This window comes from Dromiciops gliroides, chromosome 4 (assembly GCF_019393635.1).
Source record: "Dromiciops gliroides isolate mDroGli1 chromosome 4, mDroGli1.pri, whole genome shotgun sequence".
Lineage (NCBI taxonomy): Eukaryota > Metazoa > Chordata > Mammalia > Microbiotheria > Microbiotheriidae > Dromiciops > Dromiciops gliroides.
This window is the reverse complement of record NC_057864.1, coordinates 483,946,443-483,972,161: the sequence shown is the minus strand read 5'-3', so window position 1 is coordinate 483,972,161 and position 25,719 is coordinate 483,946,443. Positions and strand designations below refer to the sequence as shown.

General features: G+C 51.0%; 1 protein-coding gene across 8 annotated transcripts; it reads left to right on the top strand.

Moving 5' to 3' along the window:
• The first annotated feature begins 1,125 nt into the window (after positions 1–1,125).
• Positions 1,126–25,316, top strand: EIF4E2 (eukaryotic translation initiation factor 4E family member 2). 8 transcript variants are annotated; one of them, XR_006356343.1, is made up of 10 exons: positions 1,179–1,279; positions 2,389–2,466; positions 4,398–4,512; positions 4,944–5,078; positions 9,798–9,902; positions 10,710–10,862; positions 10,970–11,106; positions 18,059–18,139; positions 21,739–21,807; positions 22,681–25,316. XR_006356343.1 is itself a non-coding variant. In XM_044002348.1 (9 exons), exons 2-8 carry the CDS (start codon positions 2,438–2,440, stop codon positions 18,102–18,104), a joined length of 720 nt encoding a protein of 239 aa, XP_043858283.1. In that variant the 5' UTR covers positions 1,179–1,279; positions 2,389–2,437; the 3' UTR covers positions 18,105–18,139; positions 22,681–25,316. The 8 variants fall into 8 exon arrangements, 7 of the variants coding, with proteins under 7 accessions (XP_043858286.1, XP_043858285.1, XP_043858282.1 ...); XM_044002348.1 differs by lacking the exon at positions 21,739–21,807; XM_044002350.1 differs by lacking the exons at positions 2,389–2,466; positions 21,739–21,807 and having other exon boundaries at positions 1,127–1,279.
• The last annotated feature ends 403 nt before the right edge of the window (positions 25,317–25,719 follow it).

The following is a 25,719-nucleotide window of genomic DNA, read 5'->3' as shown; positions in this document are numbered from 1 at the left end:
GTCCTTGCCCCTCTAGGAGCTCACAATCCAATGGGAGAGACAACGTGCAAACAAATTCTACACCAAGGAAAATACAGGATAAATAGGACAATGAGGGAAGGCGTTGGAGCTAAGAAGGGTGGGGAAGGCTTAAACTTTCCCCACTTGCGACTCCTTTTTGCCAGATAAATTTCTGCAAGACCCTGAGTTTATAGGCACATTAAAGGTACAGATCCCCTTTTACTTTTGCCAGGTTTTTTGTGACCCCCACGTTCCCCTTATGCGACCCCATAGTCTCCACCAAGCCACAGGGTTTTTTTTATTATTTGGGGGGGGGACAATGAGGGTTAAGTGACTTGCCCAGGGTCACACAATTAGCAAGTGTCAAGTGTCTGAGGTCAGATCCTGGTCCTCCTGAATCCAGGTCTAGTGCTTTATCCACTCTGCACCTAGCTGCCCCCCAAGTCACAGTTTAAGAAGCTTTGCTGTAGAAAGCAAGATTTTAGGTGAGACTTAAAGGAAGCCGGTGAGTTCAGTGGTCAGAGCAGAGAAGGGCAGGTGCTCCAGGCCCCGGGGAAGAGCCAGAGACTGCTCAGAGCTTGTGCCACAGCCAGGAGTCGCCTGGAAAGGTGGGAGGGGGCTTGGTTAGGAAGGGCTTGGGAAGCCCAACGAGGCATTTGATCCTGGAGGCCACAGAGAGCCACGGGGATTTACTGAATAGGGGACTGACATGGCCAGATTCCCTGAGCCTCAGTTTCCCCATCTGTAGACGGAGGGGGCTGGGCTGCGCGACCTCCGCGGTCCCTTCCAGGCCTAGACCTAGGATTCTGGGATGCTGGGAACGTGCCTTCCCTTCCCCAGGCCTCAGCTTCCTCTTCTGTAAGAAGGAGGAGGGTGGCGCGAACCTCTCCTCTCCTCCTCTTTCCCCGAGGCCTGCGCTGGGGGGATGGGGGACGTTCTCAGCTCTCTCCCGCCCCCTTTCGCTCCGCCCCCAGCCCCGCCCACGTGGCTTGGCCTCAGGAGCCGGCCCGCGCCCCCCTCAGGTCGGCACCGCGCAGGCGCGCCATTCGGTCTCGCCCCCGCCCCAGCCCTGGCCCCGCCTTCCCGAGGAGGTGCTCACTCCGCTCCCTCTCCCCCCACGGCCGGGGCCTCGAGCGCAGCACTTCCGGCTGTACGCAGCGCCACCGGAAGTGTCCGGGGGGACCGAGGCCGAGGGACTCGGCAGAGCGGAAGTCAGTGAGTGAGACGGCGGCGGCGGCGGCGGCGGCGGTGGCGAGAGGATGAACAACAAGTTCGACGCGTGAGTGGCGTGGCGCGCGGCCCCAACCGCCGCCCCGGGCCCGGGCCCGGCCTGAGCCTGAGCCCGCCCCCGCCGGGGCCCGCCCGGGGCCGGGGCCGGGGCCCGGGGGGAGGGGACCCCCGCTTGGGGGGAGGGGAAGACCCGGGCGGCGGAGGCAGGCGGGGTGGGAAGGCAGGGCTGGGGCACCCCCTCCCCCAATCGACGCGCATTTATTAAGCGCCTCTTGGGTGCCTGGTGGGGCGGTGGTGTGGTGCAGTGGTGAGGCCGCTGGCTTTGGAGTCCGAGGACCTGGGTTCGAATCTTGGCCCCGTCACTACCCTCTGTGACCTTGGGCAAGTCCCTTCCCTTCTCCGGGCCTCAGTTTCCCGCTTTTTTGTTAGCTGTGGAGTGGAAGCTCCCCGAGGGCAGCCTCACGGCCGACAGCCAGGCTCCAGGTGTCTTTGCATCCCGGGGCCGGCACGTAGTAGTCGCCTCCTGCATGCTTGCTGGTTGGGGGCTCGGTAAAGAGGAGAGGCTTGGGACCGAGCGCCGGCCCTGCCCTCAGGGAGCCTCCACTCTGCTGGCTCTGGGCTGGGCAGCAAGTGTCTGGTGGGGCCGGGGCCGGACAGGTGCTGGGGGCAGGGGGAGGAAGGGGACCCGCCCCCGTCCTGCCATCCCCCCCCCGGGCATCTGCGGTGAATGAGGGGCCCATTCTGGCTCCGTGATCACCTTGGGGCAGCCCCAGCCTCCCCTGGCCTCAGTTTCCTCCAGGGGAGCCGGTGACCTTTCAGGCGGGCCGGGCGGTGAATGTTGAGTCGTGGGGGCTGCAGGCCAGCCCACGGATGGGGTCGTGGGCCAGGCAGGAAAGGACTTAGAGACGCCAGGACCTGCTGCATTCCCGGCTCAGCTCAGTGTGACCTTGGGGGCATGGCCACAGTCTTGTTAAGTTTGTCACCCCAGGTCCTTTCCAGCCCTGGAGACTTTCTCATAGGAGGGGAAGTGACTGGCCCAGGGTCACACAGCTCGGAAGTAGCTGGGCCAAGATTTAAAGCTGAGTCTTTTGACTCTCCATCCAGTGGCCCAGACCTCATGCATGGAGCACTGAGCAGGGCTATCCCCTCCTTTTACAGATGAGGAGACTGAGGCTCAGAGAGGGAAAAGGACTTGCCGAAGACATTAATGAGACCCAGTCCCAGACCTCCTGACTGGTATCCTGGCTTCCTTCTTTCCAGGCAACCAAAAAACATTCCTTGAGAAATGCATCATACAAAGTTAACTTCTTTGTGTATTCTGTTACTGTGAAGCAATCAGTGTACATCTGTCTCACCAGTAACTTAGTTGCTGAGAGGGAATGTACTTCCAGGCCTGTCTGCCCTTCTCCCAATCCTCTGCCCTGGACCAGCTGTGCTGTAAGATTAGGGAAGGAGTGCATCAAAACCCATTCATGGCCGTAAGCATGAAAGGAAACTCCAGATTTATGACGTTAAAGTGGAATCGTTCTGTTATAGGAAGTGAGCATTTCTGGTCCCCTGCATTTGGGTGGTTGTAGAAAGTTGCATCATTGGAATACACGTCCCATGATGATAGAATCTGCAGCCAAGAGCCAGATTCATAAGATGAAAGATAAATGTAAAGTCTTACACTGGAGTTTTAAAAAAAAGCATCTTGGCTAGTGATCATTTCCTCTGAAGAATGGCTAGAGGTCTTAGAGGATACAGGCTCAGAAAACAATCTGATGTCCATGGCTAAGGAGGTCACAGCTGTGCTCTGCCCTGGTCAGACAACAGCTGGAGGAGTGGGTTCACCCTGCGCACCACATTTTAGGAAGGAAATGGGCAGGCCAGAGTGTACACCTGGGGATGGGTTCAACGGACTGAGAACATTTTACTCAGAGAAGAGAAGGCTATGAGGGTTTGGGGAGGGCCTGGCAAGTGGGAGAGGCTTTGTTTCCCTCGGCCCTGGGGGTAGAATGGGGAAGATGGAGTTGCTGAGGCTCAGCTTTCTGTCCCAGAATGGAGAGGGCTTCTCAGAGAGGGTGTTGAGTTCCCCGTCAGTGGAGGACGTCACACAAAGGCTAGGAACCTGATTGTCAGCAATGTTGCTTGGACAAGAGTAGAAAACCCGCGTGGTAAAGCCTGAGATTCTCAGGAGTGCTCCTTGCTTGCTTAAAGGTCTCCTGGGTCAAGTTTCTTTCATTAGGAAAAATGTTTGCCCAGTGTCTCGTCTCTTCCCTGTTCTTTCCTTATCTCAGTTTTCTCCGTCCAACTCCAGCCCTTCCTCTTCCCTGAAGTCAGCCTTCTTCTAGCGCTGTCTGCCACATTCATCTGATGCTGAACACGTGGTGCTTTTTCTAGTCGCTTGTTAGGTGCATGTGTCAGCAAGCATTAGCGGGTGCTTACTGTGTGCCAGGCGCCGTGTGCGTCCTCCCATCCTAGGTGGGGAGAGGGCAAGACAGTCACTAGCCGTGGACAAGATGATCTCCCCGAGGAAGCAGTAGGAGCTCTGATCCTTGAGACAAGGATGGCTTGTTGACCTGTCGTCCCCCTCTGCTGCTGAGCAGCAAATGCTCAGTGAAGGTTGGTCGATGAAGGTTGCTTATCCAAGTGAGTTGGAACCTGAGCTAATCACCTTCTTTTCCTATGATAAATTCATGTTCAGTGGCTGTAACCTGGGCTATAGCTCCAACATTTCTGGTATTAGCCACACTTAGGAGCCACCAAAGGAGGGATTTCAGAGCTCCCACTTGAAGTTGTTGACTTAGAAGACCTTCCCTACCATGCGCCAGACTTTTGTCCTGAGTCCGCTGTCCTCAAGCTAGTAGCCCGTCCTGCCTTTGTCCCGTGTCCTTGTCCTATGGTGTCGGCACGATCCTCGAGCATTGAGCTGGAAAGGGGGTGGCAGCGCCAGGCTCTCCTCACCCTTCGGACAGTTGTGATTTGTTAGGAGTTATTGGTGGGTATCCAAGGCTTTCCGCTTGGGGTCTCGCTGTCATTTAACTGGCCTTGTATCCTTTGACCTTGAAGCTTTAACCTTCGGCCACCTTCCACCCGCACACTCATAGGAATCTCCTGGTTCTTTTGGATGAGGTCTAAGAGAGAGTTCAGCCACGGGAGGAACTTTGTCTTGTCTTTTCTTTTAGCTTGAAAGATGATGACAGTGGGGACCATGACCAGAATGAAGAAAACAGCGCACAGAAAGACGGTGAGAAGGAAAAAAGTGAGCGAGACAAAAGTCAGAGCAGCAGCAAGAGGAAGGTGTGTTTGGAGCTGTGTTCTCACATGCATTCATCAGCAGGTTTAAATCTTGGGAAGCTGGTGAGATCTGTCTATTCCAGGAGTGCAGGGCATCATCCCCTTACACAAAGGCTTTCCCCTTCTTGGGATACCTGGCATGCTAGATTGAGAAAATGGTGTCTCAAGAGGGGATTTCCTGCAGTTTCTGTTATAACTTGGAACATTTCTCTTCTCATAGGTCCTTGAGGTGGTGTACATTCTCCTGTTCTAGGATTTATGACTCGAATCTCCAAAAGCAGATAGTTTTTAATGGTCATTACTTAATATGGGCCTAACTGGCCCTTTTATTTGGGGGCAGGGGAGGATTAGGAGTGCTGAGAAGGGTCACCAAAAAGCCTCTTTCTGGAAGGGTGCAAGTGGCCAGGGGCTCAGTGCATTGCTTTTTCCCACAGGCTGTTGTCCCAGGGCCTGCAGAACACCCACTACAGTACAACTACACCTTCTGGTACTCCCGGAGGACGCCAGGCCGGCCGACCAGCTCACAGAGCTACGAGCAGAACATTAAGCAGATCGGCACATTCGCCTCTGTGAGTCTTCTCTTGTTGCAGGGCTTAGAAGTAGTTCATTGTTCTGGCTTGTGAGGTCACATTTGTACCTGTATAGCCATGAATGCCACGACCAGCCCTTTATCTGCCTTGGCCGACTAGTTTTTAGTAGCTGAGAGCTGGGATTTGTCTTCTGCGTTTGCTGTTAGACATCTGTGTCACATGTCAGTTTCATGAACTAAATGCCTTGTGGGAGTCCTTGGACAAGTAAGAAAGTCCATCTTACTTTAAAACATTGATTCATTTAGACCTAGAAAGTCTTGGTTGTGGATTGGGGTCCAAAATGGTTTTCCTTAAACTTTGAATTATTGAACACCCACTGTGTGCTCAACATAAAGATATAGAAGAGATGGTCCTGTCCTCAAGGAGCTTACAATCTTGTGGGGCTTTGGTTGGTATTTAGTGGCGAGGTCAAAGAAAAGAGGCACTTTCTTTTGCCTTGTATATTCCTTGTTATCAGGGATAGTGGCAGAGGTTCACTGCTTGGTTCATTTTACTCCAGCTCCTTTAATGTGACTGGAACTAGATGGGGATTTTCACACCTTGTTTTCTCTTGGGTCCTCGGAGAGTGGTTGGCCCTAAACAGAGCTAAAAACCAACTCCTGTGCTTGTTCTTTTGTGGACAGGAGGATCCTTTGAGGAAAGAGCAGAGTGGGGTGGGGTAGCCTGGGTGGGCGGGGGTTACCTAGCTCCTGGCACAGGATGGAGATGCTGGGGGGGCATTTCCTTGGAGTCTCTGGGGCAGTCTTGATGGCTTGGGATAGTGGAAAGCTATCAGGGAAGGCTTCATCCCCACTTGCAGCCGCAGCCTGAGGACAGACCACTGCTGCTGCAGAAAGAGGAGATGAAATCGTGCAGAGGGACAGTGGAGGACCAGTGAAGGCCCTTTCTCTCAGGGTACAATAATGGCAGTGACATCGAGATAATGCTTGAGGGTCTGCCCAGGGCTTTCCTCACAACCACCATGGGAGGCAGGTAGTTCATAGGGCCTTGTCCCCACTTTACAGATCAGAGGCTGCGGGTGTCAGTGACTTGCCCAGAGTGGTGCTCAGTCTGGTCGAGTCCTGCCTCTGAGCTGTTTTCCCAGGCTGGTGCTCTTTCTCTTACACTGGCCTGCCATCACACTCGATAGGGCTCCATCTTCTCTATGGTGGAGGGAGAGCCGCTGGACTTGGATCCCACTGGGCTGTTGAGTCCCTTAATCTTTTGGCATCGAGTGCTCCGTCAATGCCGCTGCCATTGTGGGCATTATTCCCTCCATCCCCTTAGGAGACAGGGCCACTGTCCTTTGCCCTAGTTTCCTCCTCAGTAACACGAGGACAACAGGATACGTACGTGCCCCGTTTCGCAGCGTTGTCTTGGGGCAGGTGCCTTGTAAACCACAGATCACTGGAGAGGCGGCCTCAGGACAGGACAGCCTTGTGCACGTGTGCCCTAGTGCATGTTGAAGGGAGATGGGCCTGGGCTGTGGGGCCTGTCAGTGCAGGGAGCCCCAGCGCCAGCCCTTGTGGCCCATTCAGGGCTTCCCAAGGAGGTGCTTCTTTCCTTGGGCTAGAGGGCGTGTCTGTGACTCCCACCTCCTCCTGAGAACTGAATCCAGGGACGTTGCGCGCTCACTCACTTGCTCGCATGCTCTCTCTCTCTCTCTCTCTCATGCCATACTGAACCTGGGCTTTGTGCTACCCTAGAGGAGCAGCCCCAGCACCCATCTTTTTCTGGGCAGACGTTTGTAGGGCAGACTCTGGTGCCCCCGCCCTCTCTCTGCCTCCCCTTCCTTCTGGGAAGCTGGCAGGTCATAGATCACAGATAGAATTGGCGCTGTTGAAACCCCAAGGGTGGACAGAGTGCCCGCTGGAGTCGCTGAGCCTGTCATTGGAGTCTGTTTGTTCTGTTCCGGGGGTTTAACAGCGTGAGGAGGAGGATTGGGCACTCGTTCGATCCAAGCCTGGTACCCTGACTGGTAGCTGGGCACTTGATAGCCTGGCACTGCTTCATGCCCCATTATCCATCTCTCCAGACAGTCCAAGCGGCTCCCCATTGGCTACCACATAAAGCATGACCTCATCCTGACCTCCCAGGTGCTCCGCGGCCTTTGTGCGCTGTTGAGGACAGCGACCTGGACCGTCCTCCCTGACGTGCTCAGGCTCTCCTCTCTGGTGACTGCCCGTGCAGGCCGTCTCCGGTGTGCCCAGTGGCATCCTCCCACTGGCACCTGTTGGGGGCCCTCTCTTGGGGCCCAGCACCTGGGCCCCAGTGGCCTTCCTGAAACCAAGGTGGTGTTTATCACCTCCTCTGCGTCAGCCTCCTGCTACCAGTTGTCTTCACCGGGCTGCTCATGCCGCTTAGCACGCTGCACGTCCGTCCTCTCTTCTCTGTCAGTTTTGAGAGCAGGACCATTGTTATTTTGGTTGGTTTGGTGGTTGGTTTTTGCATCCTCGGTGCCTTGCACCTGGAAGACACTGGGTATTTACTCTGTTGATTTTTTTCCAATCAGTAGCCTTAGAAACTTTAAAATCAAACTGCAGATTTTACACCCCGGAGTCACCACTAGAGGGCACATACTGTAGCCCTGGGGGATAATTCATTTAATTCAGCATCCTTTTATATCCCCACTTACAGTGTTCAGATGACTGTGCTGAGGGAGCTACCACCGTCATTAGGACATGGGCTTTCCCGCTCCTGGAGCACCTCCCAGGCTCAAGAGCCCCAAGCTGAGGGAGGTTAGTCTTGTGGAAACAAAAATTGTACCGAGACAGTATATAGAGAAGTGCTGAGCTATATCTGACCAGCCACTATATGCCTGGCACTAAGTACTGTGGGCAGTAGGAGCCAAAGGGTCCCTGTTGGCTGGTGCTGTCAGAGAAGGCTCCTGGGAGGAGGGCCAGGTGCCATGGGGCAGGAAGGGGTAGGGCCTATGCTTATAGGCTGGTACTCCATTGAAAAGTAACTTGAGGGGGGCAGCTAGGTGGCGCAGTGGGTAAAGCACGGGCCCTGGATTCAGGAGGACCTGAGTTCAAATCTAGCCTCAGACATTTGACACTTACTAGCTGTGTGACCCTGGGCATGTCACTTAACCCTCATTGTCCTGTAAAAAAAAAAGAAAGAAAGAGAAAAGTAACTTAAAGCACAGTGACTCTTAGGAAGCGTTTAGTGCCTCATTCCTTGGCGAGGTAGAAAACTCTGGGTGTGGAGTGTCACGGTGCTTCCATTTAAGCCCTTTTTCAATCTTGGTTATTAGTTTTGCTAGGCAGGGAAGGAGGAAGGGTGTGTTTGGAAATGAATGTTCTCTTAAAACAAAAGGCATACACAAAACCAAAAAAACATTTCACTTATGAAAAATTGTTCTTCTAAAATCATGCACATTTGTGTTTTGTAGCTTTATGTGTCTTAGGCTCCTTGGAGTCATTCCGAACATTCCTTCCTCTGACTTGTTTGGGTATGTAATGAATGACTGAATGTAAAAGAATTTGGAATCCCACATAACTGTGAGCTTAGGAGATTGGAGGTGAGAAAAAACCCCTTTGGTCATTTACAGTAGTGGCATCAAATGGGCCAGGCCTTCACTCAGAAAATCACGAGTTTGTATTGTTTATGTTCTATTACATTTTAATTTATTTTGGAGATAATTTCCAGTTAAATTTTATTCTGGTTTTGGCTGCAAAAGGTTGTTTGATGTCTTTGGTTTTCATCTGTTTCTCCAGCTGATCACTTCTTTGCTCTGAGCTGTAAGACAAGGTTCTAACCACTCACTACACAGAGTAACAGCCATGTAGTGACAATGTAGGCAAGTGGAGAAGTTTTGTCCGTAGGAGAATAAAGCTTTGTATATTCACTCGTAAGGTAGCCACTGAGGGTTACAGGTCTGGAACCACCTGAGTACCACATGCCCAGCAGCCACATTCTGAATCCCTGAGAGCCCCTTACGTTTACATTTGTTAAGAACCAAGAATTGCATTGAGGTTGTGGAGCTGGTGTGATTCAAATTAAATATGGAAAACCTGAGTGGAAACTTGCTTGTGGAACTTTGACACAAAGCATGGTAACTTCATAGATTCAATAGTTTGTTTAATCGTAGGTGTTAACCAAAGCTTCAGGAAAATGGCCTTGGATCTCTGATCATGTCTGATGCCTTCTGAGGCTCTCATCTGCTCCGGCCATCTCATTGTCAGGCTTGTCGATATTTCCTTTGACTGTTTTTTTGTTTTCTCGTGTCTTTGCAAAGAATAAGGTAAAACTTGTGCCAGGGCCTTTCCCCTCTTTCTTTGGATTGTCCCACGTTCTTATTTTTCTCTCGTTTTCCTTTGAATTAGAATTTGTGTAACGCCTGCTCTCTGGAGAGTGTAATACTAACCTTGTAGAGAAAGGCTTGACCTGCTGTCAAGAAACTCGAGAGAGAATATTGAGAAATACTGTGCATAAACACAAGTGTAACCGAAAAGCGTTAGGTCTGTGTAATGGCTCGGCAGCTCTGGCATAATGGGATTGCTGGAATGACTGGGGCGGCTGGAAGCCAAGGCTTCATGGAGGAGGTGAGTTTGCCTGAGGATGGGTTTTGAAAGAAGAGAGAGAATGTAATTCTCCAGAAAAGGAGGAACGGGCACTTGCATGCTTTCTGACTAGGACACAGCGGTTCGCTGGCTAGGTCTTGGTACGAGGCTGCCTTCTGGCAAGCTTGCTTGGCTAACTGGGGTGTCTCCACAGGTGGAGCAGTTCTGGAGGTTTTATAGCCACATGGTACGTCCTGGGGACCTGACAGGCCATAGTGACTTCCATCTCTTCAAAGAGGGAATCAAACCCATGTGGGAGGTGAGTGGATCCTCTGACCTGGACATTCGGGTTGGCTTTTACTTGCCTGGGCACGCCTCTGGCAATAGCAGTGGGGTCTGAGTGTTTACAAAGCCTTGGCTCAAAATGCTAGACAGGAACTGGTGTTTTCTGAGAACCAGAGCCCAGTGAATACTTAGAGGTGAGGAACCGTGTGTGGGGTTTGTTCCTCTAGGTTGGGGAATGTGGGGCTTCCTAAGACACACACAAAAGAAATGAGATTCAGGCCCCCAGACTGAGGCAGAGCAGATGAGCTGGCGCTTCCCTCTCCCTCAGTGGAGAGGCGCCTTCCCCTTGGTCCTCTGCCCACCACAGTTTGTGTTCTTCCCAGCTGTTGCTAGGAATGCCGTCAACGTTCCCAGTTAGTTAGGATCACGTAACGGTAGGAGCTGGGAGGGAGGGTGTGGGTGTTGCTTTAACACATCACATGAAAGTACCCATGAGTAATTTGAGATTGAGCTAGTGGCCTGCTCCCTTCATTGAACTCTGGATTCCAAACTTCTGAATTTGGGACTCATAGCCATTGATCTCCGTCTCATTTTGTTTCCTAAAGAACCTCTTCAGAAAAGATTGAGTGTTTGACGGAAGACTTTCTGTGATGGCTTATAGTTTAGAGTCAGGTTCCTATATTTTTACCTTTTTCTTCTACAAAATGGAGTGCTTGGGAAGATGACAGTTCTTCCTGAAGTTTGGCTTCTTTCTCAGGTAGTCTGGGCTATTTACTCTCTTAGGTGGGAAAGAAAAGGCTTCGAAGCCATTTTTTAATATTTCCAACCCTCCTTTTTATAGGATGATGCAAATAAAAATGGTGGCAAATGGATTATTCGACTCCGCAAGGGCTTAGCATCCCGGTGCTGGGAGAATCTCATACTTGCCATGTTGGGGGAACAGTTCATGGTGGGCGAGGAGATCTGTGGGGCCGTTGTCTCTGTCCGTTTCCAGGTGAGTCACCTGGGGTTGGCCCTGCCTTGCTCTGAGGTGCATTCACTGCCTTTGATTTCCACGATACCTCCTCTTGGCTTTTATTATGGATCCCGTTCTTCTTCCAGGAGGACATTATTTCAATATGGAACAAGACTGCCAGTGACCAGGCCACCACAGCCCGTATCCGGGACACGCTCCGTCGAGTGCTTAACCTACCTCCCAACACCATAATGGAATACAAAACACACACCGACAGCATCAAGTACGTGTTGTGGGGGGGCCGGGGATGTCCCTGAGCTCAGCACGTCGGCAGCTCCCAGCCGCGTGCCCCCTGAGCGTGATTGTGCAGGAGACTGACCTGTGGAGAAGGGCCCGGCCAGCCTTAGACACTAGCGCTTTGGGTGACTTCTGAGAGCTCTCTTGGGCACCCAGTCAGACACTAAAACATGGGCCGTGGAAAAGAGAGCTGCTCTTTAAAACCATTTTGTATTAACTTAGGCTTCTTTTTGTATAGGCTGCCTCGTCTTTCGGTCTCTAATCTTTTTCCTCAAAAGAAAGACAAGGGTCTCTCTGCTTTTTCTTGCTGCTGTTGGAGGTAGTGGATCCCTTTCCTCACCCTACCTGCAGTTTGAATCCCTTAGCTTCAGTCTGTTTGCATAGCCCTGGGAATTTGGCTTCCCTCCTGGGGTGGTGATGCCATTTCCTTTTGTGTCAAGCTGAGAGTGCCAAGGAGCCCAAGCGGGGGGTTATAACCTGTGGGGGTAGCCTCACTGGGGGAGCGAGGGTCGAGCGTGGGAGTGCAGCCATGGCACCTGATTGGGAAGCTCAGGAGATGGAGCCATTTACACACACAGGGAATCTCCCTGACCAGGGTCACCTTCTCAGAGACAGGGTATCATTAGGAAGGCCAGTCAGAAGCCAATCAAAGCCTTTAGATCATCTCAGCTTGGGAAGGAGAGCCGACCATTAGGACGCAGGCTTCCTTTGACCGTTCATTACTTTGCTGTATGCCTTTGGTAGGTCTCTTTGCCTGTCTGTGCTTCAGTTTCCCCATCTGTAAAATGGGGGGTAATAATACTTCACCTACCTCACAGGGTTGTTGTGAGGCTGAATTTAATGTCTGTAAATTGATCAGAGTTCCTCCAATGGAGGATGCTCTGGCAGTGCCAAGTATTATTATTATCACCATCATGTTATTCTACTTATTAAAGACCAATCATGAGCCCACCAGTTGTTTACAGCAGTCCAGCCATTTGGGAAGCTGCTTCCCCGTGCACTGACAGAGGGTGCTGGGTGTGTGGAGTCGGGTTAGTCAGCAGAGCCCATGGGCCTCTTGGCATTCGCATTGATGAGCCCTAACCCTGACACCTCAGGCAGCTGGGATCACGCCACACACCTCGACAGCAGAGCGGGAGCCTTGTTCCTTAGACAGACCCTGACGCTGTGTCTGCCACTGTGTGTTGTATGTGCTTCTGTGCATTTCAGTGGCCTGCTTTTATTGAATGCCCCAGGAGTGGGCCAGGGTTCCCCAAAAGTTAGTTGGCCAGAGGACCACCAGCCAGCCATTGCCCCAGTCACTTGGCTTAGTCTTCCGAGGTTGGCATTGCTTTTCTCTAGGTTGGTTTTTCTTACTCTTTGTTTTTAGGGTGTTGATCATTTTCTTCCTTTGGCCAGACTGTGTATAGACCCACACCTGCATATGTCTGGGTACTACTACCTGTTCTGTTCAGAGAAAGATTTTTAAAGAGAGAGGGATTCCATCAGCTCCTCTCGCCCCCTCTGCCTCTGCCCGAGAGACATGTAGAACTCCTTGGAGAGCCTGCCTCTTGGCAGGGCGTCTCAGACGTGGTGCACTATGTCACTTCAGGGACAGAGGCCTACCTCCACATGTTCCTGCCCTATAACCCTGGGGACCCAACACGCCCACCTTGGGACCCAGATGCCACCCTCCCTCTCCTTCCCCTCCCAATACGCCAACTTTTTGCACTTCCATTAGAATGCCAGGCAGGCTGGGCCCCCAAAGGCTCCTTTTTCATAACCTCTGGAAGACGCGGTTGAATGTGCCATGACCCTGTCCCTTACTGGATGGCACCGTCGTCGCAGCTGGCATCATCGGAGTCTCTTGTTCTGTTGGCGTGCCACCTGGAAGACGCTTCTGTCCCCGGACAACAGGACCTGGAAGAGCATCTTCTGTTTTCAGTACAGGCTGACACAGCCACAGTGACAGCCGAGATCACTCAATAAATGGTGCGAAACTAGTTTGTCTCATGATCTTGCTCTTTCTGGTGCCTCAAAGAAGCGGCCTGTCTGCCTCTCTCTGGGCCAGGAGACAGCCTCGGCTTCTCCTTTGTAGTGCTGTCCCAGGGAACAACGCAGCAGCCCTGGTGTCTGCCTCCAGGGCCCGGGGCCTGACAGGACAAGGGCACCCCGGGACACCTTCCACCAAGCCCTGTCCTCTGTCGCTTATAGTGATTTCATTCCCGTCCAGGCACACTGGCGGCTTGGGTGGTGAAGGTGATGTTAGGACGCCCCTTCCGTTAGGCCCTCAGAGAGGGGGAGTCTCGTGTCTTGTCTCGCTAACGTCCTCAGCTCACCTTCACTTTGAATGACTCTCTTGCTTGGAGGTAGCGGAGTGCGAAACCTGCTTCTGTCTGTGTGCACTTTTGTGTCTGTTGTGTCCGTGGCACAGACCTTTGAGCTGGCAGCATGGCTGGAAGCCCTCTGCTTTGCCTCTTCACCCAGCCCGGCTCTTCTGTGTCTCCCCTCGGTCCAGGTCGCAGCCTGGGAGGGCTGAGCAGGGCCCCCTTGCTTGAGCCCCTGGATTTTCCAGCCTCCATCTTTGTCCCTCGAGAGCTGGCTCCATGGGACAGAGACCCCCACGGCAGGTCCTGGCTTCTGGACAGGGGCTCATTGCATTTGCTTGTTTGCCGCAGCTTGTCTTTGGGGCAAGCTTCTCCAACCCAGAAAAAGAACTTGAGGAAGCTTTCTTCGACAGTGGCTTAGCACTTTTTTTCACTAAGCCCTGGTGCCGGCTCTAGGCATCCCCACGAGCACCAGCTCGCTCATCAGCCAACACTTGAAAGCCTTCTAGACCGTGTCACAAAGTGGCTTTAGCCCTAATATGACTTTCACAAGGTAGTAATCGCAGCTTTGGGTGTTGCCAGCCTGCTGGTCTACCAGTCTGATAATCTCTGTCCACCCCAGTGGGTTTGAAAGGAACACTGGTTATACCTAGGCCCTGGACTCCGTGACCCTGTGGCATCTGTGTCATTTCCTTCATTGATGCTATCTAGGCCTGGCTATGGGACCCCCCCAAAGCCCAGGCTCTGTTTACAAACTCTTATCGGTGAATTGGAATCCCTCCTTTCTCCCTCCACCCCTAAGGATTGTGAAATGTATGTAGTACAAGTGAGGGCCTGGCTTTCCTGAAGTGTAATGTGACTCATGCTGTCGGTGGGCTCTGTGATTGCCTAGTGGAGTGAGATCTGGTTAGAAGGCACCACATTTGGGAAGTTCGTTGCTCCCGTTGGATGAATATCAGGGTTTGCTGATGTTCTGCCCTGTTCCTTCTGATTCTTGGGCTGAGGAGGCTTTGTACCTCGCTAGGCCAAGTGAAATCTGTGGAAAATGAAGACGAGAACTATCTGGTGGTCTGAAGGGACCCTGTGTGTTAGGGCTCCCAGAAGCGGAGAAAGGAGGCTTTTGCAAGAAGGATGAGTTGGTTTATTCTTTGGTCCTTGTCCATTTCTTCACTTTGCTGTGCTTGCCCTCATTTTCATGTTCTTGACTATTATTGAATCTTTCCTCTTCCTAGGCTTCTCTTCCCCCTTCTCGTCCCTACCACAAGCCATTTGGGGCACTTCTCTTTCTTTCCTCCTTGAGCCTCTTGCCCAGCTACATTGTGGTGACCTAGAAAGAACCCAGAGCCACGTGAGACTCTTCTCGAGGACTGAGCAGTCAGCCTTGGTGCCCAGGAAGCAAGTGCTGAATTAGTCTACCTGCTGGAACATGCATCTCATAATAAGCATGGCTAGAATCTGCACATAGAGTTGCCACCCTGCCTTATATCTAGCAGCTGCTTCGTTACAGGTAGAACAGGCTTGTGAAGCTACACCCAGGAGACTTATTAAACTGAGCTGACGCTCAGTGCCAGGCACTCTCCCTTTAATTATGTGGAAGTCTTTCCCTGGAATTCTGTCCCTCCGTTTGGGTCTTTGTGAACGTCATTTGAAGGAGAACCGTGGTAAGCAGTCAAAGAAGCGCTGTTCCAAGCAGGTAGCTTGGTCTTCCTTCGAAGCTCAAATCTAGGGGATCAGCACTGATGGGCAGGGCACAGGGTCCCAGTCCATGCAGCAACTTGGACAGTAGAGTTCTCACTTTCAAGGGAAGAGGGACAGCCCACACTGATCTGCACAGAGATCCAGTGGGACGGCTGCTCTAAGGCCCACTTGCCTTTAGGGACCGTAATCTGGCATGTCTAGGCTGCTTTCCCCTCGCTCATCCCGTGTTCACTTGGACTGACTTCTTAAACCTGCCCCATCCTGCCTGAGGATGTTCACCTCAGATCAGATCTCTGCTCTAGTCCTGCTGGCTGCTGCTCTGGGGTCAGATTGATGACATCTCCCAACCAGAGCAGAGGATGAAGAAGGCTCTTCCCAGGAGGGCTGAGCTTGGATTAGCTCTCTGCTTTGGGTTGCTCTGTTTCAATCAGAATCAGCTCAGTCATCTCTCAGATGTTTTCCGGCTTTAGCTCCATGATCCCAGGATGATCTCAGTTTGGGACACTGGCAACTTTGCTACTTACTGAGCTATGTTGGGGAAGGCACGGGGCCGTATGCTGGGAGTGTTTGAAGGTCTGTAAGACGTGGTCCTCTTCTCAAGGAACTTAGAATCCTAGTAGAGAAGATAAGTCAGAGGTAGTCTGTAGGGGACAGCTGCTTCTCTCTTTAAGTTTGCAGACAGAATGGGATAGTCGAGATCTCAGTGATACTCGGGCACTGGTTCTGCACTTGTCAGTGTTCAGAGGAAGCACGTTTTTATCTGCTGTCCAGCTTCTGTGATCTGCCAGAGAAGAGCAGCCAGAGTCTTCAGCCCTGCCTGAAAGGCCAGTGGGAGGGATCAGAGGACCATGGCTGGCTGGGTGGGTCTTTTGTTGTGTTTGTGGTTTTGTTTTAGTTTTCCTATGTAAAGAGGCACTTAGAATGTAGCAAAAGAGATTTAGGGGAGATAGGCTAGGACTGGGTCAGACTGAGGGTATCTAAGGGTGGTCCTTTAAGTTGGTGGGCGGGGGGCAGGAGTGACTTCCCTTAGCCCTGCTAACAAGTTGGAGCCCCCAAGTAAAACTCTGAACTCTATTGGGTTTATTTTGAAATTCCTACATCTTTTTTTTTTTTTTTAAGTGAGGCAATTGGGATTAAGTGACTTGCCCAGGGTCACACAGCTAGTAAGTGTTAAGTGTCTGAGGCCGGATTTGAACTCGGGTCCTCCTGACTCCAGGGTCGGTGCTCTATCCACTGTGCCACTGAGCTGCCCTAAAATTCCTATACCTTTAAAAACTAGAATAATTTGGGTGGGAATAAACCTGCGCTTTGGATCCTGCCTCCCCCCTGGTTTGCATTGTGACAAGCAGGTGGTCCAAGCTTGATGAAGTGGAGCCCGGGGTGTCACACAATACTCCTTTGTTGTCTCCCATGATGGAGCCGCAGTTGGTTGTAGCCACCAGGTTTGTTGGGAGAAGAAAGGGACTTGGTGTCCTCTCAGTGAATCTTCCTGCCCAGTTAAGTCCTCATTGGCCACTCGGGTGGGAATCCAGGCTTGCCTCCACCTTGTACCCTCCCAACCCTACCCATTCCAAGAGGTGTGTTGCTCCAACTTAGAAATAAATGAGGCTTTTGATGAAAAATAATGCTTGTCTGCCCAAAGAATATCACTCGTCCAGGTCTCAGCGCTGACTCTCTTCAATTAAAAAGTAGCACTGAACCAGAGTGGCCAGACTAGGGGAGCTGGGCAGTGGCATGTGATCTTCAGTAACACGGTGTCTTTGCCCCTCGTGTTTCAGCCAGTCTTATTAAGAGAACAGGCCTTTAGTGGGCCAGACAGGTGTGGGGTAGGTGGCCCTGTTTTGTTTGTGTGCACGTACTTGAGAAATCCTAGTTTGATTTGGGACAGGCATTTTCCAGGGAAATTTGGTAGACATTTTACCCTTCATGGGGCTGGCCAAAAAGCCAGGAAATTAGCTTTGAAGAGAAAGCTTCCGCACTTTGGTATTTCAGGGGGACACGTTCACCTCCATTCATGAATTCAGCAGATGCTTATTGGATGCCTTCCATGTTGGAGGCACTGTGCTTGTGAGGTGTGGGGAGTGTGGGTACGGGCTTGGAGAAAACAGTGCCTGGCCTTGAGAACTCACCATCCTAGACTCCTGGTGATTCCCCTGTCACAGCTGTGTCCTAAAGCCACTTGCACCAGGCTGTGACGATCTTTGTTCTCCCATAGCTCTGACTTGGTGGTGGTGTCTCTATAGCTCACGTGGCAAGGCCTTCATTACCGAGGTGTTTTACAGAAGCCAGATCTTGGGGGCCTGAGCATAGGCAGCTTCGCAGAACTTTGAAGAGGAGTGGGCTTATTCCTTCTCCGGGTGAGGTGGTGCTCTGCGGTTACCTGTCCTCACCTCAGACTGAAGGCTGCCTCTGCCACCTGCTTCAGCACGTTCAGGACGCCATTTTTGATGGTTTCCCATTCCGAGATTAGAGGCGATTCATGCCAAACTCCAGAGATGAGGACTCTGAGAGTGCTCGGGACGTGGTGTTCCTTCAGTCTGAAGAGAAGTGAACTCAGCCCTACTAGCCATCGTTGGCCCCTCCTGCATGGTGTCAGGCCATCCACATTTATTAGCGCCCCTATGTGCCCGACACTGTCGAGCTACATCTTTGTGGAATTCTCATTAAGAGCATGGGGAGGGCCGGACTGACCAACCGGAACAGATCGGGGGATGACCTGATTTCTCTCTGGAAGGTGCTACTAAGATGAGCTGGAAATGACTTTGGTCCCTTGGGATCTCTCCAGGACCAAGAGCTGCCCTCACTGGGCTTTAAGCATGTCTGAAAGGGGGCGTGGGGTACCTCAGGTTGTTGGCTCATTGTGACTGTTCTCTGTTTTGTTCAAAGCTGTGACCTGAATCGTGCTCTTATGTTTTTTTGTCTCTGGCTTGCCAGGGCCTGGGAGGAGTTTCATGGCCTGGTGAACAGCAGCGGCCGCTGATCGGACGCTTTCCCTCTCTGTCTCTCACACCCAGGGTAGGGCCTCATCTATCTTCTCTGTGACTTTGTGACATACCTCTCCCTGCTGGGCTTCTCTTTAAAGAGGGATGCCCCATTGCTCCATGTTACTTTCTTGCCCTGCTGTCTCAGGTCTGCTCAGTTTGATTATGTTTTTCCTCATTAACAAAAACCACCGAGAAACATACTCTAGATGTTGTTACTCTTGTTCTGCTGTGATCATTTTTTTTTTTACCCTATACGTTTTGACAGCATCCTGTGGTTTAAAGGGCAGTACCCCACTTCTTCCTGTGGGGCAGGTGAGAGGTACGTCTCCCATTGCTTGTGTTGTGTAGGTATTGTCTTGTAGCCAGAACAGTCACATCTGGGGCGTGAAAGTACAATTTCTTGGTGTTTCCATGTCAGGGACTAGGCAGGTCGATTTGGGGGAATGAACTAGAGCTAGAGCCCTGAGTCAGCTATAACTGAGAAAACTTCCCTCCTTGTTGAGAGAGGGAGCAGTCCAAGGAGGGGGAAGAGCTGAGCCCTCCTCAGTAATGAGAATCACCTGGGAGGGTTATTTGTATTTGCTTGCAAAGACCAGACCTCCTGTGTGTAAGAATGGGTATTGAATCATTATTCTTAGTCATTCCAGTGGTACAGAGAATGACATGGGCCTGAAGTGGGACTTGAATCCTCCACACTGACCGCCTTCTATTTCCTGGGTGGCTCAGATGAAAATGGAGAATACCAGCTGCAGCAGCTGCCTGGCAGGGAAGGAGGGAGCCTCTTGGGAGACCAGGGAGAGGGCAGCACGGTCGCCCTCAGTGACATCCTCCTGAGGGCCGAGAACATGTCGCTTGTCACACGCCTAGGCCCCGAGATGATTAGCGTATGTCCTGATGAAGCGAGCGCCCTTGCCCAGCCTGGCCCACTGCATGCAAGAGCATGAATATGGAGGGGGAGCTGGGGAGCCTGAGGCTCTTGGTGGCTTTGCTACAAGCAGCCCAAGTGGCTTAGATCCCAAACAGGAAATGCTGTTCCCCCCACATTCTTTAACTGCCCTTACAGCATGCTTCCCTATATCCTCATTATTGATGTTTCTTGGTGTGTGTTAATTGTCAGGCACCTTAGCTTTTATCTTTCTCCGTGCCCCTCTCCTTCCTTGATCCGTGAGTAGTTGTAAGTGGGAGAACGGCTTTTTATAAAGAAATCCTCCCTGATGGTAGAAAAAAAGAACCGTCCCCTTTATCTGTTGCATAAGTAGCATCCAAGCCCTTCGTCTGCAGCCATTCTACTGTACAATTTGCAGTTTGACTCTCCCTATTTTAGCACATTCACTTTTGGCCTCAGTGAAGATTCTGTGCCTTTAACCATGGCTCCAGCAGGACACCCCCAGCTTTAGGAGAGGGGGCTCAGATGACAAGGGACACTTGGCAGCTGTCAAGTGAGAACTTGCAGAGGTGGAAATCTGAGCTGGGAGGACTGTTGCTTCCCTGTCCCTAGGGAGGGGTGCTAGTTTGTTTTTTTTTCAGGAAGAGAGGAAGAAACCCAAGCTGGCCTGGTGGATGGGAAGCTGCTAGCTGAAGAGCATTCCTCTGAAGGCTGGGACACACAAACAGGAGTATAGTTAGCATTTGCTCAGGGATTCCTTAGAAGCCAGATTCACCCTGTCGGGTCATTGAGATCTGCCCAGCTTTCAGGGCTGAGGCCTCCCAGTGGAGCTCAGGCCGGCTCTCCGGGTGTCATTCCCAACTGTGATCAAAGTCTCTTTGGGACAGAGATGTGGTGGTAAAACTGCATCCTGGGGCCTTGGGAGCCAGTGCCAGGACTAGAACAGCTCAGGGAAGAGAGAATCCTCAGGGATTTCTTTGTCTCCAACTTGTCGTATCCACTGGAGTAAGCAACCACAGGAGAGCCTTGTTTGGTGCAGACCCTCTACCATTCATATCCCTAGGAAAGTCTAAAGGGGGTTCAGCCGTGGGAGGCAGCCCCTGGTTTAAGAAGGCCTAAGAAGTCCCGTCCTGGCCTGGTGCACAGGGATCTCAGATGGTGTGGTGAGAACAGAAGTTAACATGTCTATAGCACCTTGTTTTATCTCCTACATCCTCACAGTCAACTCTGTGAGGTGAGTAGTTTGATTGTTATGCCCATCTTACAGATGAAAAAGACAAATCCTTAGGAAAGTTCGGTGATTTGCTCAAGGTAACATGGATAGTAAGTAGTGAAGCTAGAACTGGAAGCCAGATCTCCTCGCTTCCCCAGCCAGTGCTTACTGGGTGCTCACTCCAACGGTGGCGCACAGTCAGCAGGTCAGAAAGGAAGCCAACCCCACCCTGTCCTCTCCCCTTGCCCCCAACTAAACCCCATAAAATGAAGGCCATGGCCATGTGTGCCCCTCCCTGGCACAGCGGGCAGGAGGAGAGCAGAGCCGTAGGGAACGGAAGGCAGGTGCTCTGTCAGATGCCAAGTTTGGTTCCAAGCCACCCCTTTGCCTGCTGCTTCGTCAGGAAGGCCCCATAATGACCTTACTGCCTAGCTCTGTTCAGTCTGCCTCTTGTCATTCAGCCATTGTCAGCAGCACGTGTCATTTCCCTCCATCCGTTCATTTGCTCCCTCGTTCATTTGTTCAAGCATTCATTAAAAGCCTTCTGTGTGCAAAGGCCTGTGTCAGGTGCTGGGGATCGAAAGACAAAAATGAGTACCTGCCCCATAGGAGCTGATTTTCCGCTCAGGAATACACTACGTAAAAATGATCTGCAGAGGGGGGGAGCATCCCCAGCTTGGCAGACAGGCCATAGCATGGGAGAATAGAGCGTGCCAGAGATTGCCTTCTTTGCAGGGAACGCTGATAGTGCAGATAATTCAAACACGGCCCTCCTGAATGGTGAAGGTCTTGTCATCACTTCTTATAAAAATTATAGATGCAAATTTTGATTCACTTTCAAAAGATAAAATATCCTTTTGCTCAACAGTCTCCAAGGAGCCAGCAAAACAAATGAAACTGAATCGCTTTTCTGACAATTACCAAGATATGAAATTGACCATTTCCCCCCATTTTATCCTTTTACCTATAACTAGATGTGTTTTCTGGCTTTTATTTTTCCTGCTTAGGTAAAGACTTGTTAAGAGTAATTAGAATTTTCTTCCTTTCCCTCCCACACTTTCTTCACTGCCCAGCATGATCTTGGCCTTAATTGGGTTGTGTTGGGTTTTGGGTTTTTTTTCGGTATCTGCGGGCCTCATTCCACAGATGGCATGCTTTATGATTATAAATAGACCTCTTGGAATGGTGGCTATTTAGTTCCTTTAAAAATTTCTCTGTGGCAAAATGTTGTGTAAGGTCTTTGTACTTTATGTGTTAGAGAACTGAGGTCTTCAGTTTTCAGTCTGTCTGCTGAACACTTCACCAACTCTCCCCTGAGAAACTATCCACTTATCAGTGTGATGGGCTACTGGAATTCCCTCTCCCACAGCTGGGCCTGGCATATCCTTTTCTGTCTTCTTCCCATCTGCTTGTTTTGTTAGAAAAATGATTGTATTTTCATACGTTCAGAAAATACACCCTTACTCTAACCCTTCCCATGTCCTCTCCTTTCTTTTCACCTTTCCTCCTTTTACATACTGACCCATGTCAGCAGTTGGACTCTTGGGTTAGAGGTGGCAACCAGTGAAGATGTGGAACAGAGCAAGTTCCTATGCTTTAAGTAAGTCCTAGCAGTAGCAGCAGCATCTTTGATGGTGTTATAGGTATTTTGATCCTCTTAATTCTTCTACCTCGTGTAGAGTTCCAAAATGTATCTGCATTGGTGTTACAAGCACAGGCATCAATCGCCCACCAAACATCCATCATTGGTTCCTGGAGAGCATAGCAGTAGTCAAAACCACATTAGAGGGGGCAGTTAGCCCTACCCCCATACAATGGGGGTGGGCAGGCAGAGAGCTGAGTCACATTACTCCAGAGTGTGGTTATAACGTGTTCATGATGCTATTGCAGAACCACCTTAGGCAGAGCAGCTTGCTGTGGGGAGTGCCTGTGCTCCAAACCCTGTGCCAACAGAAGCACACCCAGAAAGACTGTGGGTCAGTTATCACACACTTTCCTCTGGTCCACCTGGCTCAGTCTCTGCGTCTGTGATCAGATCTGGGCCTCTCTGTTTCTTACCAGCTCCTCTTGGCATTTTCAGACACCTTTGTGTTCAAGAAGAAAAATCCAGGAGAAGGCAAGCCTGTCTGCTCTCAAAAAAGGCAGCTTAGAAGAGACACTTGGAAATCCAACGGGGAGGGTGAATCTCTAGTATTAGGAACAGGCCATCTAAGTTTCCAGAGCCAAAGGGCCAGACTCACTTCCTGGAGTATTCTCAGTTGTTGAACCAAGTTCTTTGGAGTGGAAAGGGGGGGGATGCTGGTCCCTGTGTCTCTGGGTTAGTTTAGCAGGGAGGTGCTAAGCAAGGGCCAGGGGTGGGTCACTAAGGGCCCCAAAGCTGATGGTCACAGCTCCCCCCCACCCCCCTGTGTATGGATATATGTTAGATGACCTATGTATTAAATCCTCCATTCTCTCCCACTTTCTCTTTCAGGGACAATTCAAGTTTTCGAAATACAAAAATCACATTGTGAAAGTACCCAAGCTGGCAATAATCCTTTTCTGTATGTGTGTGTCTGTCTGTCTGAAACGGATGGGAGGCCTCCAGCAGCTCCCTCCGTCTGCTCACTGAAGGGACATCCCCGATCCATGGGCTCCCCTTTTGCACTCATCCCTGGAGGAAGGATTCCACTAGACGCCCTGCGGCATCGCTGACTTTATAAAGCAGAAAGACAGAAAAGATGACTTTGTAATAGACAGACTTTTTAAAAAATGGGGTTCTGGGGAGAGTCGAACCTTTCATTTGCTGTGTGTGCCGTTGTCCACATGCCTTCTGGGCCCTCTCTTGCTCTCTTGTGACACTTCACAAAGGGTATTGTGAACACACGTATGTGCCAGAGCTGTTAACGGCAAGTTTATCAGTATTATGAATGTCTGTGCATCTGGGAAGAATTTCTGTTGGAGTCACCGTGCTTAGCTGTAAGTGCTCCTTTCTGGCGCTGCCTTTCAGTTATTGGGACGTTTTGGTTTTTTTCTCCCCCGTTCTCCCTCATCCTCACTTCTGTCCTCTGAACGTGTCCATGGTGTGTCGGTGACTGTCCAGGCCTCCTGCCAGCCTCCGGTCCTCCCCTTTCTCTTCCCAAGGACACTTCCTTTCTTCCTCAGCGTGGTTGCACACAGTGCAGCCTCGGATGTGGGGTCTGCTCCCATTTTGCAGAGGCGTGGGCCCCATCTTGAGCTCCGGCTATCGGGCTTCCCTGTGGGCAGGGCATGAGACCCTGAGAGAGAGGCCTGTGTCTGAGGGCTGGCTGTCCCCTCGCTGAGCAGGAAGGGGAGGGAGAGGACTTTGGGAGGCCAGATCTGGCTGGATCTTAAGATGTGCCGTGGGAGGATCCCGGACATCGGAGGTGACACGGTGGCTGTCGATGGCTGTCACGCCTTTCCTGCCTGTTTGCAGTTGGCCAGGAGAGCTTCTTTCCGGCAATCCTCTGTGCTTGGTGCCCACTCTGGCAAATACCTGCTGGTCCACAGGATGCCCAGATGAAATCCTTGAAAGCTTCGGTCATCAAGCATTATGAGGGACCAGATCCTTGGTCTGAGAAGTTTGAGTAACCTCTCGACTCCAGAAAGACTGAATTAGGAAAAGTAGCACGAGTCCCCAAGGCCCAAATAAGTGCTCAGATTAGCCTGCAGCAACCTTCCAGTTCCCCTGACCCACTTAGCTCTTGGGAGCAAAGATTAGCAGTGCCTTAAAATGAGGGCCTCTCTTCAAAGCATCCTCTAAGCCTGGGTTGGGGGAGGTGGGCCAAGGTAGGGACCCTTAACCAACTGGTCTTAGAGGGAACCTATGAGAGTGACAGGCATTTCCCTATTGGGCTCAGAATCCTTTCTTCCTCTCCAGCACCCCCAGGCACCACTGGTTTGGGGATACTTTCCTTTTATTATTATTATTTTTTTATCATCCTAAAGGTTTTCATTAGAACAAATGGAAAATGAAATAGATTGTGTGGGTGTGGTGTGTTGTGCATTTCCACTCTTGGTAAAATCAGGTGTGCCTAAGGAAATTTAGGGATGATTCCGACTTGAGAAGTGGGGAGCATGGATCCTTGCACCAAGCCAAATGGGCACAACAGGTGAAGTTGACTTTGGAGAGTACAAGGAGAGCTTCCCATTCATGCCCCCTCAAAGGGAAATAGCTTTGCTCTTGCCTGGGCACAGTTGGATTTGCCATGGAAATGCCAAAGAGGGCGAATCTGGGGAGATCTGCTCTCTTTGGGGCATTTACCTGTGTACGTGTGGGTGGCTCTTCACCTATGTGTGTGTGTCCATGAATCTGAATCTTTTCAGTCATGTGTTTGTGGGGGGCCTTTGTCCATGTTCCTTTTAACTCTCATCTGCTGTTCAGGCTCTTGAACCACTGATATTTTCCAGAGCTGCTCATGTTTTTCCCCCTCCACTTCTCCCCACTTGCAGTATTTTTCTCCTAGCCAAAAAAAAAAAAAGGGTATATACATATACATACGTGTATATGTATATATGTGTGTGTGTGTGTGTGTGTGTGTGTATGTATATATACTGACACAGTATTGACTAGACCAATTCATCGCCCCTTTTCGATGACAGTTAACCCTTGATGTTTCTTTGTCCTGGCTGTCCAGCAACTTTCTTGGGAGAGCTATGCTCTTGGCTCCATCCAACCCCCTGTAGTTGCAAACAGAGCTGAGGGATCTCTTTCACTGGAGCCAGCTTCTGTGTAATGAGACATGACATGGTTATAGTTCCAGGAAATAGAGGTCAGCCAGGGCCAACCTAGCGAGCAGGGACTCATTTCACCCCCACCCTGTCTTTCCTGCTGGCATGATTGCTATCCCGTTGTCCTCTTGTATTTTCTTTCTGAGGCACCCTTTCTGCCTCCCACTTTTTTTACCCTTCAGTTTTTGGGGTGTGTTATTCTGTGAAACCAGAAACGTCCATTGCGTCTTACCCAGAGTAAAGCATATGGTTCACGTTCCCAGAAAGGGCTTGCTGGCTGTTACTAATGGAGAATTAGCAGAGGCCACAGTAAGAGTGAGTGTCGCACCTTCAGAGCATTTGTCTGCTGCAATAATAAATGGAAAAAATGGGCAAGAACCAGGTTGTGGACTCTTTAATGCGGGAGGGGAAGTGGGAGCATCGGTCATTTGTGGGGGCTGCCCTGTCCCTTTAGGGTAGGGACTTTGCTTTTAAATACTGCCTTGGTTCAGGGGGACACTGGTACCACTTGGAAGTCTCTGTTATGAACTCTTCCTGATGGTTGGGTTTACTATTTGGTGATTTCACCGGTGAGCATTAGTGCTGCAGGAACTAGTCTCTGCCCAAAGGCACAGCCTATTGCAAAAAGATAGCGCAGGGAGAATGATGGGGAGCCTCTGATTGAGTTTCTTTTGCTGATGAAATCCTGGCTCAGATCCTGATACTCTTGACACTTGCCGAACTTGGTGTTGATTCTTGTCATGCTGCTTCCCAGTTGGGGTGTGATGGATGAGCTGTGATA

What these genes read in the sequence shown, in the direction of transcription:
- EIF4E2 (XM_044002346.1), top strand. Translation starts at nt 2,438, where the DNA reads ATGAGACCCAGTCCCAGACCTCCTGACTG. An exon ending in AGTCCCAGACCTCCTGACTG is followed by an intron (nt 2,467 to 4,397) that starts GTATCCTGGCTT and finishes CTTTTCTTTTAG; the next exon opens with CTTGAAAGATGATGACAGTG. An exon ending in AGATCGGCACATTCGCCTCT is followed by an intron (nt 5,079 to 9,797) that starts GTGAGTCTTCTC and finishes GTGTCTCCACAG; the next exon opens with GTGGAGCAGTTCTGGAGGTT.